At 41.8% G+C, this 13,902-nt stretch overlaps 2 protein-coding genes across 2 annotated transcripts in view; both read left to right on the top strand.

Annotated features, from left to right (window-relative positions):
* The window catches only part of FNDC7 (fibronectin type III domain containing 7), a 39,329-nt gene extending 37,308 nt beyond the window's left edge, over positions 1 to 2,021 (top strand). The window contains exon 14 of the mRNA XM_055401423.2: positions 1,818 to 2,021. Within this exon, the coding sequence (XP_055257398.2) occupies positions 1,818 to 2,021 (204 nt within the window). The remainder of the gene's footprint in view (positions 1 to 1,817) is intronic.
* STXBP3 (syntaxin binding protein 3) overlaps positions 1,986 to 13,902 on the top strand; it is a 53,934-nt gene continuing 42,017 nt past the window's right edge. The window contains exon 1 of the mRNA XM_055402109.2: positions 1,986 to 2,121. Coding sequence (XP_055258084.1) covers positions 2,073 to 2,121 — 49 coding nt within the window. The 5' untranslated portion in view covers positions 1,986 to 2,072. The remainder of the gene's footprint in view (positions 2,122 to 13,902) is intronic.

Below are 13,902 nucleotides of genomic sequence, written 5' to 3' on the forward strand. Positions count from 1 at the left end.
TAATAAGAGGCCAGTCCAGGGTTTGTGGGCCCATGTCTGCATGCTCCTAACGCTCACATTTGCTCCACTATACCACATTGCTACCTTGGAATCTGGCCTTCAGGAACATGAATCACATTTATACCCCGTGTGACCCAAGTCAAACTTCCAACCCAGAAGGCCCTTTCTGTGTTACCCCTGGCACGTGGTCATTCTTCTCAAGACATTTTCACCCACCTCATTCCTCTGTCTTGGTTTGACCCTTGAGGACAAGGAGCTTCATTTTAGAAGTGTGAGTCTGTAACGTGTCTTTTTCTTATGGCTGGGGGCTCAGCCCTGCTATACAAAACAGAATCTGATTTAAAATTGAAAAGGCAGAGAAATATATTGTATGTATTTGTTTAAAATTTTGAGCAGCTAAGTCTATTTAAAGTAGATTTGAAAGAGGCCAGAGCCCCAGCTTGGCCCAATTAAGTCTAGAATGAAAGCCATTCATGCCATAGGTTTTTACTTGAACCCTTTTTATGGTTGTTTTTATTCTTCATTTTCCTTCTCTCTCCTAAAGAACAAAAATTGCAAGTCATCTTACAGCCTGCCCTAACTGTGTAACTCAAACCTTATTCTCCTTCCCACTGCGCCACTCCTGTGCATCCTTGGCAAGTTATTTAGTTTCACTAAAGCCTCAGGTTCCTTGAGTGTGAGGATTGCTTTGAGGATCAATGAGATAATTCATTTAGCATGCTGTCTGGCATATACTACATCCACAGTAAATGTTAGCCATTATTACTACTAGTAGTAACTAACCATTTCCACTTGCCTATGTGACCAACTCGAATTAAGACCATTGGTTCTTTGCGAATCAGTGTGAGAAAGTCTGCTTTTTGCTAGTGTATATGATGTTTATGTTACAGTTGAGGGTCTCAGAAACTAAACTGCTTTAATTCATGATTGATAACTTGTTGTTTGTTGTTGGTCTCAGGGCTTGTGGGATTTTAGTTCTGCTGATGGGATGGTGGATGGCATCACCGACTCGATGGACATGAGTTTGAGTGAACTCCGGGAGTTGGTGATGGACAGGGAGGCCTGGCGTGCTGTGATTCATGGGGTCGCAAAGAGTCGGACACGACTGAGCGACTGAACTGAACTGACTGAAACTGATGAGTGATTGAACCCACCCACTCATCAGTGAAAGTGCTGGAATCCTAAGCATTGAACCTCCAGGGAATTCCCCTATGACTGATTATCTTGATTTCAAGTCTTAAAATAAGCATCCCAAGAAACATATCTCTGCCTAAACTTTCTCTAAGTCTGAGCTCAGATCATCTCCTTTGTGAATCAGCAATAATTCCCCTCTTTTAAATCTAAAGCACTGATAGTCCCTTCCACATGAATTAATGTTTGTTGACTAAGTATTGTTTTATTGGTTCATTTATGTATATAGTCATCATTACGGCATTCACTATTTCAACCAATATTTGACTGCCTTCAAGCATGCCAGGAACTGAGCTACCTAATTAGATTTTTAATTCTTCAGAAGTGGGCTTCTCCTTTCTTTGCCTTGCCTGAAAGTCCTGCACAGTTCTGGGCACAGTGGGCTGCACCTCATAGTTCTACATAATTATTATGTCCTTGAAAAGTGAATAAACTTTTTGGAGGCTAAATTTTCTATTCGGTAGCTGACTGAGTGGAGTCTATTATAAATCGCTTCTCAAAGTGAAGAATTATTTTGTAAACAAAAGATCCCCTTTCTTTTTCATGAATCGTATGCATTAATTCGAGTTTCTGAGGTGGTGTTAGCTCACAATCCGTCGGTACGGTTTCACTTTCTGACATACCAGGACGTCGAAATTTGGCTGAGAGCTCTCGCTAGGGGGCGCGCAACTGCCCAAGGAGAATTCACCCACACTGCGCAGCCTCAGTCCGGGGTTGGGCGGGAATCCCATAAGAAGCTCGTGACGTCACTTGTGGGCGTGACCCGTGCGTGTGGGCGTGGCCGTCCCCGCAGCGAAGGGCGGGGCCCGCCAGAACTCCCTCACAGCTGAAGCAGGTTGCGAGTGGGAGGCGGCGGCTGCTCCTCCGCAGCGTTTGGGAAGATGGCGCCGCCGGTGACGGAAAGGGGGCTGAAGAGCGTCGTGTGGCAGAGTGAGTGCGGTGGGGCGGAGGCTGAGAAAGGGAAGGCCAGCATGCCGTGGCTCCGGGCCCTGCTTTCCTGCCCCAGACCAGCAGGATCTTGGAGAGCCGCGGTGGGCACTTGTTGCTTTGGCTCCCAGGTCCCTGTTGGGAGTTCTTCCTGCTTTCCTTCCCAGCCCTCGTTCTGGTGGCGCCAGAGATGGGCGGGGAGCGGGAGGACGAGGCCTTCACGCCGGCGTCCGGCACCCTCCGGGCTCTGCTCGGCGGGGCCCTGGCAGCGAAGTCCCGTCCTGGATGAGCGGCCCCCGGCCCAGCCTTTGCGCCCGGGGCCCCTGCGCGGATCTCGGCCGCGCTGCCGCCTGGGCCCCACCAGTAGGCGATGTCTCCCCACCCGAGACAGTGTGAGCGCTGTGTTCCTTTATCCCGTCCCCCCGCATCTCCCTGCACTTGAGTTTCCGAAGACTGCGTATTCTGCTCATTCGTCTTAGTATCCGGGAGAGTTTTACACCTGTACTTTACGATGCCTGACCTTTTTAAAAAAAACAGACCCTTCTTTCTTTCTAGAAGAACCCACTCTCTCAAGAGTTCTTGAGAAGGGACCACGGGAATGAGTGTATCTTGGGGCAAAGTTGCACCTTCACCGGTTTCTTTACACTCTCGGAGCCACTCCTTTCATCTAGGCCTTCACCACTTACAGATGACGGATACTCTGCCATGTCGTCTACACTTTCGTAAATATCACTCCAAACCTATGTCTGCCACCTTAGAGAATGAAACCGCCAGACAGGAAGAACCATCATTGTTTGGCCTTGCTGGGTTCAAAGTAATTATGGCCCAGTAGTGGAAAGGGGTATAACATCTAATTAGTATTTCTGGTTCTGGCTTGTTGAGCAAGGAACAGAAATAATGACTGAGTTAATGAAATTGTGGGGGTTATAGAGTTTCTTGTGTAAAATTAAAACTCCAAATTGGTAGTTGTCATATTCCTTAACATATCAGGTACTAGAAACAAGTGTATAAATAGAAAGGGGGAAAAAGTTATAACATGTTTTTTTTAATTGGATAATTATAAGGTTTGAAGAAGGAAATGGCAACCCACTTCTGTATTCTTGCCTGGAGAATTCCATGGACAGTCCATGGGGTCACAGAGATTCAGATACAACTGAGCGACTTACACACAATTATAAGGTTACCATTTCATTTTTCAAAATTATATAGGTCACTTTTAAGATTTGGTAATGTTTTAAAATCACAATCGTATTTAAATATTATATGAAAATAGGGTAATGAATTGTGTTGTATAAATAATTTCCAAGATGGTTCTTAACATCAGCATTTATCAGGGAAAAAAAAGGTTAATGTTAGTAACATTAGTGTTGATAGCATGGAGCCTAGTCAAGAGGGAGTGTTTACAGATAACAAAATTTCTGTCTTGTGTTGTTAACTTGAGATAGCACCAGGATATAAACATGGAGTGTAAGATGAAGAAGAGGGGACGATGAACGGAAGAAAAGTGTTTTAAGGATTCAAAAAGTAGTTTTTGGAATTGTTGTGTAAACAGGAACATAACTAAAAGGATAATATTCATTCAACATTTAGTAAGTAGAGAAAGAGAAGTGGGAGCCTCTGAATTCTGTTAGCTAAAGAAGATGGAGTCTGAAAGAAACGAGGAAGGAATCTCCTCAGAGGTAGGAGAATCATATTTGACTGGGAAAAGGTTTTGCTAGGTTTAGGATAGTATCGGAGAAGGCAGTGGCACCCCACTCCAGTACTCTTGCCTGGAAAATCCCATGGACAGAGGAGCCTGGTGGGCTGCCATCTATAGGGTCACACAGAGTTGGACATGACTGAGCAACTTCACTTTCACTTTTCACTTTCATGCATTGAAGAAGGAAATGGCAACGCACTCCAGCGTTCTTGCCTGGAAAATCCCAGGGACAGGGGAGCCTGGTGGGCTGCCGTCTGTAGGGTCGCACAGAATTGGACATGACAAGCAAGCTGAAACTCCAATACTTTGGCCACCTCATGAGACGAGTTGACTCACTGGAAAAGACTCTGATGCTGGGAAGGATTGGGGGCGGGAGGAGAAGGGGACCACAGCGAATGAGATGGCTGGATGGCATCACTGACTCTATGGACATGAGTTTGAGTGAACTCCGGGAGTTGGTGATGGACACGGAGGCCTGGTGTGCTGTGATTCATGGGGTCGCGGAGAGTCGGACACGACTGAGCGACTGAACTGAACTGAACTGAAGCAACTGAGCAGGGTAATACAGTTTGATGAGGGTAGAAAGATAAGTAACTTTCAATTTACCTGCAAAGTAGGAAGAAGGGAATTAGTATTTTTTCAACATTACTCTGTGCCAGTCACTATTCTTTACAAATATTAAAACTTAATAACAATTATTATCTCTTTAACAGATGTTAAAGCTAATATACCTATTATCATAGCAGCATTATTCTAAATAGACAAAAAGTCAGAACAGCCCAAATGCCCATCAACTGGTGAATGGATTAATAACATGTGCTATGTCCATATAATGGAATATTATTGGACAATAAAAAGAAGGAAGTACTGATACATGCTACAGTATCGATGATCCTTGAAAAAACTATGCCAAATGAAAAGAAGCCAGGCATAAAGAACCATATGACTCCATTCATATTAAATGTCCAGAATAGGCAAATATATCGAGATTAGTAGAAAGTAGATTTGTAGTTGCTTATGTCTAGGGAGGCTGGGGAGATGTGGGAATTATGGCTAAGGAACTGGGTTTCCTTTTGAAGTAATGAGATTTTCTAAAATTGATTACAGTGATAAGCATACAACTCTGAAAATACTGAAAGCCATTTAATTGTATGCTTTGGATGAGTTATATGTAAATCATATTAAAGCCGTTTTTTAAAAAACCTTATACAACTGTTAAATATAGACTTAGTATTCCAACCCAGATCTTTTTGGCTGCAGAGTTTCTGTGTGACCTATGACTTTCTATAGTGTTTAAACCTCAGTTCAGAGCCTTATTTTTTGCCCAGTCTATTTCAGTAGCCTATCTGAGCCTCCAAGCCTTGTTCTTTCTCACTCCAGTTCGTCTGACCAGACTGGTTTTCCTGTAATAGTATTGAGCTATGATCATGCTGATCTCCTGCTTAAAAAGACCTGCAGAGAGATACCCTGCACTTGTTCCTAAAGATCTTTTCAGACACTTAGTCTGCATTTGACGATTTATAACCTGCTCCAGCCTACTTTGTTATCAACTTTTCCTAGTATAATATTGATGTTTGGCTAGTCCATCCTGTTGACTCTTCTCAAAATCTTCTGCCTCCACATCTTGATGCCAGTTCTTCTGTCTCGAATGCGCCTTTTACTTCTGTTCTTTAACTATCCATGTTTTAGCCAGCCTTCAAGTCTCAGCACAAATGGGGCAATTACCTCCATAACAGCGTCTCATTTTAATCCCATTTCTGTAGCATGTGTGGTCTATCCTTTGCAAATGGTGCCTGATGTGACCCTCTTAATAAGCGTCTTGAAGGTAGGTCCACTATTGTGTCTTCTAGAGATTTAAATTTCAAACAGTCCCTGGCAGAATGCAATGGGTAATAATGCTTGTTAAAAGTAAAATGTTGGGTGGGGGTGGGGTGGGAAGGGGAGACCTCCCTGGTGTTCATTGGTTAAGAATCTGCCTTATAATGCCAGGGATGGCAGTTCAATCCCAGAACTAAGATCCCACGTGCTGGGGAGCAACTAAGCTCATGTGCCGCAACTAAGACCCAATGAAGCTGAATAAATAAATATTTTTAAAAAGTGAACAGATCAGTTTTGCAATGCCCCCCAATTTACTCAGTAAATATTGAATTCCTATGGGAAAGCAGCAATAGAGGAGATAAGTTCCCAGTCTTCCTGACATCTTCCATGCAAGTGGTGAATAATAGAAAATAAGTGTGTAAGCAAAGAATAATCGTGGTTATTTCAGTCCTTGATATCTATATATAGAAAGAGGCTGCTCTAGATAGGTAGGTCAGGAAAGGATTCTCTGTTCAGTTCAGACACTCAGTCGTGTCCGACTCTTTGCAACCCTGTGGACAACAGCACGCCAGGCTTCCCTGTCCATCACCAATTCCGGAGGTTGCTCAAACTCATGTCCATCAAGTCAGTGATGCCATCCAGCCATCTCATCCTCTGTGGTCTCCTTCTCGTCCTGCCTTCAGTCTTTCCCAGCTTCAGGGTCTTTTCTGACAAGTCAGTTCTTCACATCAGGTGGCCAAAGTATTGGAGCTTCAGCATCAGTCCTTCCAATGAATATTCAGTACTGATTTCCTTTAGGATTGACTGGTTGGGTCTCCTTGCAGTCCAAGGGACTCTCAAGAGTCTTCTCCAACACCACAGTACAAAAGCATTAATTCTTTGGCGCTCAGCTTTCTTTTTAGTCTAACTCTCACATCCATACATGACTACTGGAAAAACCATAGCTTTGACTAGATGGACCTTTGTTAGCAAAGTAATGTCTCTGGCTTTTTAATATGCTGTCTACCTTGGCCATAGCTTTTCTTCCAAGGAGCAAGCGTCTTAATTTCATGGCTGCAGTCACCGTCCACAAGAAAATCTATTGCCATCTATTTGCCGTGAAGTGATGGGACCAGATGCCATGATCTTAGTTTTCTGAATGTTGAGTTTTAAGCCAACTTTTTCACTCTTCTCTTTCACCTTTATCAAGAGGCTCTTTAGTTCCTCTTCAGTTTTGGCCATAAGGGTGGTGTCATCTGTGTCTCTGAGGTTATTGATATTTCTCCCTGTAATCTTGATTCCAGCTTGTGCTTCCTCCAGACTGACATTTCACGTGATTTACTCTGCATAGAAGTTAAGTAAGCAAGGTGACAATATAGAGCCTTGATGTATTCCTTTCTCAATTTGGAACCAGTCCATTGTTCTATGTCTGCTTCTAACTGTTGCCTCTTGATCTGCATACAGATTTCTCAGGAGGCAGGTCAGGTAGTCTGGTATTCCCATCTGTTTAAGAATTTTCCACAGTTTGTTGTGATCCACACAGTCAAAGGCTTTAGCGTAGTCAATGAAGCAGAAGTAAATGTTTTTCTGGAACTCTCTTGCTTTTTCTTATGATCTGGTGGTGGTTGGTAATTTGATATCTGGTTCCTCTGCCTTTTCTAAATCCAGCTTGAACATCTGGAAGTTCTCAGTTTACATACAGTTGAAGCCTAGTTTGGAGAATTTTGAGCGTTACTTTCCTAGCATGTGAGGTGAGTATAGTTGTGTGGTAGTTTGAACATTCCTTGGCATTTCCTTTCTTTGGGATTGGAATGAAAACTGACCTTTTCCAATCCTGTAGCCACTGCTGAGTTTTCCAAATTTGCTGGCATATTGAATGCAACACTTTCATAGCATCATCTTTTCGGATTTGAAATAATTCAGCTGCAATTCCATTACCCCTACTAGCTTTGTTCATAGTGATGCTTCCTAAGGCCTGCTTGACTTTACATTCCAGAATGTCTGGCTCTAGGTGAGTGATCATCATAATTATCTGGGTCACAAAGCTCTTTTCTGTATATAGTTTTTCTGTGTATTCTTGCCTTCTCAATAACGTCTGCTTCTGCTAGGTCCATACCATTTCTGTCCTCTATTGTGCCCATCTTTGCACGAAATGTTCCCTTGGTATCTCTAATTTTCTTGAACAGATCTCTAATCTTTCCATTCTGTTGTTTTCTTCTATTTCTTTGCATTGGTCACTTAGAAAGGCTTTCTAATTTCTCCTTGCTGTTCTTCAGAACTCTGCATTCAAATGGATATATCTTTCCTTTTCTCCTTCGCCTTTCACTTCTCTTTTCTCAACTTTTGCAAGGCCTCCTCAGACAACTGTTTTTCCTTTTTGCATTTCTTTTTCTTGGGGATGGTTTTGATCACCACCTCCTGTACAGTGTCATGAACCTCTGTCCGTAGTTCTTCAAGTACTCTATCAGATCTAATCCCTTGAATCTATTTGTCACTTCCACCATATAACCTTAAGGGATTTGATTTAAGTTATACCTGAATGGTCTAGAGGGCTTCCCTTGTGGCTCAGCTGGTAAAGAATCTGCTTGCAATGCAGGAGTCCTGGGTTCGATCCTTGGGTTGGGAAGATCCTCTGGAGAAGGGAAAGGCTACCCACTCCAGTATTCTGGCCTGGAGAATCCCATGGAGGAGTCCATGGGGTGCAAAGAGTCGGACACGACTGAGCGACTCTCACTTTCATTTTTGATGGTCTGGTGGTTTTCCCTACTTTCTTCAATTTAAGTCTGAATTTGGCAATAAGGAGTTCATGATCTGAGCCACAGTCAGCTCCCGGTCTTGTTTTTCTGACTGTATAGAGCTTCTCCATCTTCGGCTGCAAAGAATATAGTCAGTCTGATTTAGGTATTGACCATCTGATGATAACCGTGTATAGAGTTGTCTCTTTCTGTTGTTGGAAGAGGGTGTTTGTCATGACCAATGCATTCTCTTGGCAAAAGTCTCTTAGCCTTTGCCCTGTTTCTCTGAGTATATAACATTTGAGCTGAGACCTAAGACATGAGAAGGAATCAGCCTTTAGGGACTACATTAAAACCCCTTTTTATAATTTAATGTTTCAAGTGCAAAGGGCTGCATTTATTTACAAAACTAATTCCTGTACGTAATATCAATAAAAATTTATAGTGCTTGGTATTGCTCATTTGCCATTTTTTGCTGTAGGGGAGTGGTAGCAAAGCTATCACTGATAAAAGATTTTAAATAAAAATTTGATGAAGTTTATTTGAAAAACACAGCAGAACAATAGTAACTAAATATAGTAACTAAGTAAAGCGAGTTGAAGCCACTTACGGTATTTTATTTTTCTTTATTCAGTACAACCTATTATAAATAATAGTCTAATATCTATAATTTACCTTGTATATTTTAGAGGAAATGTTGGAGAAAGTGAATCTCAAAAAGTTACAGATCAGAGTAATTTGTTTACAAATAAAATTGACACCTTAAATTATAAGCTTTTTGCTTTTCATGTTTTTCTTCTAGTCCTTATATACCTTCAGATATATTTTTTATTATTGGTCATTTTGTTGCTTCCTTTTTTTAAATGCTTAACAGTGACATAACTTTTTCCTCATCCTTCATAATCTTTGTAATTAGTATTTTTAATCATTCTTTAATACCTTGATGTGGCAAAAAATTTTGATAATAGAAAAGATTGTAATATAAAATTAATCTTCATCCCGACCCAGAGCCCAGACTCCTTTCCCAGAGACAACCACTCAGGTTTTTTATAAATTCCTTGAGAACTTATTTTTCCCAAATATAGGGCTTCCCAGGTGGCAGTCATGGTAAAGAATTTGCCTGCCAGTGCAAGAGACGCAAGAGATTTGGGTTCAGTCCCTGGGTCAGGAAGAATCCCCTGGAGAAAGAAATGGCGATCAAACCAGATTTCTTTCCTGCAAAATCCCATGGACAGAGGAGTCTCGTGGGCTACAGTCTGTGGTGTCACAGAGTCGGACACAGTTGAGCATGCACGCACACACGTACATACACACACACACGGGCATATAGAAAATATCTTTTTGTTTTTCTGTTTTAATCTTTTATCTTTATGGCTTTTTTCATTCTGGTTACTTCTTTATCTTGTAACACAATTTTTTCCTTTTTGGATATTTGCAGAATCATGTATTCATTTAAACCAATTTTTATTGGGTAACCTGTGCCACCCACTGTTCTAGGTGTATATTCCTTTTGTTCAGTCAGTAAGTTGTGTCTGACTCTTTGAGACTCTGTGGACTGCAGCACAGGCTTCCCTGTCCTTCCTTCACTGTCTCCAGGCATTTGCTCAAATTCATGTCCATTGAGTCCATTCATGGCCATTGGTGCTATCCGACCATCTCATCCTGTGCCGCCCCCTTCTCCTTTTGCATTCAGTCTTTCCCAGCATCAGAGTCTTTTCTAGTGAGTCAGCCCTTTGCATCAAGTGGCCAAAGTATTGGGGCTTTAGCTTCAGCATCAGTTCTTCCTGTGAGTATTCAGGGTTGATTTCCTTTAGGATCGATTGGTTGGATCTCCTTGCAGTCCAAAGGACTCTCAAGCGTCTTCTCCAGCACTACAGTTCAAAAGCATTAATTCTTCAGCGCTCAGCCTTCTTTGTAGTCCAGCTCTCACATTCCTGCATGACTAATGGAAAAGCCCTAGCTTTGACTGTATGGACCTTTGTTATCAAAGTGACGTCTCTGCTACACTGTCTAGTTTTGTCATAGCTTTCCTTCCAAGGCACAAGCGTCTTTTAATTTCATGGTTGCAGTCACTGTCCACAGTAATTTTGAAGCCCAAGAAAATAAAACCTGTCACTATTTTCACATTTCCCCTTTCTGTATTCATATTCCTTGACCTCCTGGAATTCACAGTTTAGTGGGAGGAGACAGGCATACAGGTGCTAAGTACTATATTAGCAGCATGAAGAAGTTTCACAGAAAAAGAGAAGAAAAAGAAATTTTTTCCTCTCTGGAACTTCATTAGGGAAGACTCTAAATATAAGGTAACATTGAAAGGTAGTAGGTTTTTGCCAGACAGGGAAATCTGAACTAGGACCCAAAGGCGTCAAAGTATGTGATTGTTTATGGAAGAGAGGATAATTCCTTTTGTTTGAGTACAGAATATTTATTGCAAGGAATAGGGGAATGAAGGCTATAAAAGGTAGGTTGGAGCTAAATTGTTTAAAAATGCTCTGGCAGTGGGAAGCCATTAAAGATGAAAAGTTTGTTTTCCTCCTCCAACAGCAGCTGTCAGCATTTTGGGGACTTACTAGAACAATGCTGAAAGGAAGTCATTTTTTTGTTCCTAAACTTTTCACTGATATAATGCTAGTGTGAAGTGTACTATTGCTAAATGTATAGCTGGATAAATGTTTATTCATGTAACTACCACCTCTATGAAGCGTTAACCCCAGAACCCTTCTGATTATACATTTGGCATTGCTGATGCCATACACTACTTTGTTAGTTCTCCTTTCATTTTTTCCATCAGTATTTTCACATCCTCTTTGGTGCTAAAATTTAAAATATATTTCACTTCATATGTAGAAGAAACAGAAGGAGAAAAGTTAGGGTAATTGGTATTAATATGTCATTAATTGGGTAGCATTTGGACTGGTGGAAGATTAATTTAGAGATTGGGTGAAGGCCAGTTGTTGGAGGATGATGAATAGTAGAATCTAGATTTTATTCTGAGGTAACAGAATTTGAGAGAATTTTGAGGTGGGTATTGAAGGGCTGTGCTTCAGGGAGAGGACTCTTGACTGCAGTGTGGAAAACGTATTGGGGAAGGTAAAGGGGTTAGAGGTAGGGAGCAGGAAATCCAGATAGAAGATTATTGTAGTAATTCTGTGAGAGAGAGTAAGAATCAGGGCATTGGTAGTGATGGTCGCAATCACCAGAAAGAACAATTGATACTGCCTAGTGATTAGAAATGGAGAAAAGAGAAAATAGCTGAAGACAGTGATTAAGAAGTTGACAATAAAACTCACAGAAGTGGAGACATCTAGAGAAGTTTTTAGGTCATTTAATCTCAATTTGAGGCATGCAGCTGCTTAAACCTGTATTGTGTAATTGAAAGAAGGACAAGAAGAGATGAGGATTTGTGGGAAAATTAAGGATTACTGTGGGTTATCGGGAAATAGGGAGAAGTTGGTCAAAGAATACAAGCTTCCAGTTCGAAGATGACTAAGTTCTGAGGATCTAATGCTCAGCATTGTGATTATAGATAAAAATACCGTACTATATAATTGAAAGTTGCAGAGAGAATAGATCTTACATGTTCTCACCCCAAAAAAGAAATGGTATGTGGAGTGGTGGAGGTGTTAACTAACACTGCAGTCATAATTATAGTGCAAGATAGATAGAGTGCCTGATGAACTCTGGACGGAGGTTCGTGACATTGTACAGGAAACAGGGACCAAGACCATCCCCGTGGAAAAGCAAAAAAGCAAAATGGCTGTCTGAGGAGGCCTTACAAATAGCTGTGAAAAGAAGAGAAGCGAAAAGCAAAGGAGAAAAGGAAAGATATAAGCATCTGAATGCAGAGTTCCAAAGAATAGCAAGGAGAGATAAGAAAGCCCTCCTCAGTGACCAATGCAAAGAAATAGAGGAAAACAACAGAATAGGAAAAACAAGAGATCTCTTCAAGAAAATTAGATTCCAAGGGAATATTTCATGCAAAGATGGGCTCGATAAAGGACAGAAATGGTATGGACCTAACAGAAGCAGAAGATATTAAGAAGAGGTGGCAAGAATACACAGAAGAACTGTACAAAAAAGTTCTTCACGACCAAGATAGTCACGATAACATGATCACTGACCTAGAGCCAGACATCTTGGAATGTGAAGTCAAGTGGGCCTTAGAAAGCATCACCACAAACAAAGCTAGTGGAGGTGATGGAATTCCAGTTGAGCTATTTCAAATCTTGAAAGATGATGCTGTGAAAGTGCTGCACTCAATATGCCAGCAGATTTGGAAAACTCAGCGCTGGCCACAGGACTGGAAAAGGTCAGTCTTCATCCCAGTCCCAAAGAAAGGCAATGCCAAAGAATGCTCAAACTACCGCACAATTGCACTCATCTCACACGCTAGTCAAGACATGCTCAAAATTCTCCAAGCCAGGCTTCAGCAATATGTGAACCGTGAAGTCCCAGATGTTCAAGCAGGTTTTAGAAAAGGCAGAGGCACCAGAGATCAAATTGCCAACATCCGCTGGATCATGGAGAAAGCAAGAGAGTTCCAGAAAACCATCTATTTCTGCTTCATTGACTATGCCAAAGCCTTTGACTGTGTGGATCACAATAAACTGTGGAACATTCTGAAAGAGATGGGAATCCCAGACCACCTGACCTGCCTCTTGAGAAACCTGTATGCAGGTCAGGAAGCAACAGTCAGAACTGGACATGGAACAACAGACTGGTTCCAAATAGGAAAAGGAGTACGTCAAGGCTGTATATTGTCACCTTGCTTATTTAACTTCTATGCAGAGTACATCATGAGGAACGCTGGGCTGGAAGAAGCACAAGCTGGAATCAAGATTGCTGGGAGAAATATCAATAACCTCAGATATGCAGATGACACTACCCTTATGGCAGAAAGTGAAAAGGAACTCAAAAGCCTCTTGATGAAAGTGAAAGAGGAGAGTGAAAAGGTTGGCTTGAAGCTCAACATTCAGAAAACGAAGATCATGGCATCTGGTCCCATCACTTCATGGGAAATAGATGGGGAAACAGTGGAGACAGTGTCAGACTTTTATTTTTTGGGGCTCCAAAATCACTGCAGATGCTGGTTGCAGCCATGAAATTAAAAGATGCGTACTCCTTGGAAGGAAAGTTATGACCAACCTTGATAGTATATTAAAAAGCAGAGACATTACTTTGCCAGCAAAGGTCCGTCTAGTCAAGGCTATGGTTTTTCCCATGGTCATATATGGATGTGAGAGTTGGACTGTGAAGAAAGCTGATCGCCGAAGAATTGATGCTTTTAAACTGTGTTGTTGGAGAAGACTCTGAGAGTCCCTTATACTGCAAGGAGATCCAACCAGTCTATTCTAAAGGAGATCAATCCTGGGTGTTCATTGAAAGGACTGATGCTAAAGCTGAAACTCCAATACTTTGGCCACCTCGTGCAACGAGTTGACTCACTGGAAAGACTCTGATGCTGGGAAAGGTTGGGGGCAGAAGGAGACGGGGACAACAAAGAATGAGATGGCTGGATGGCATCACTGACTCTATGGACATGAGTTTGAGTGA

This window comes from Moschus berezovskii, chromosome 4 (assembly GCF_049115385.1).
Source record: "Moschus berezovskii isolate FMDL1 chromosome 4, NW_MosBer_1.0, whole genome shotgun sequence".
NCBI classification, from domain to species: domain Eukaryota; kingdom Metazoa; phylum Chordata; class Mammalia; order Artiodactyla; family Moschidae; genus Moschus; species Moschus berezovskii.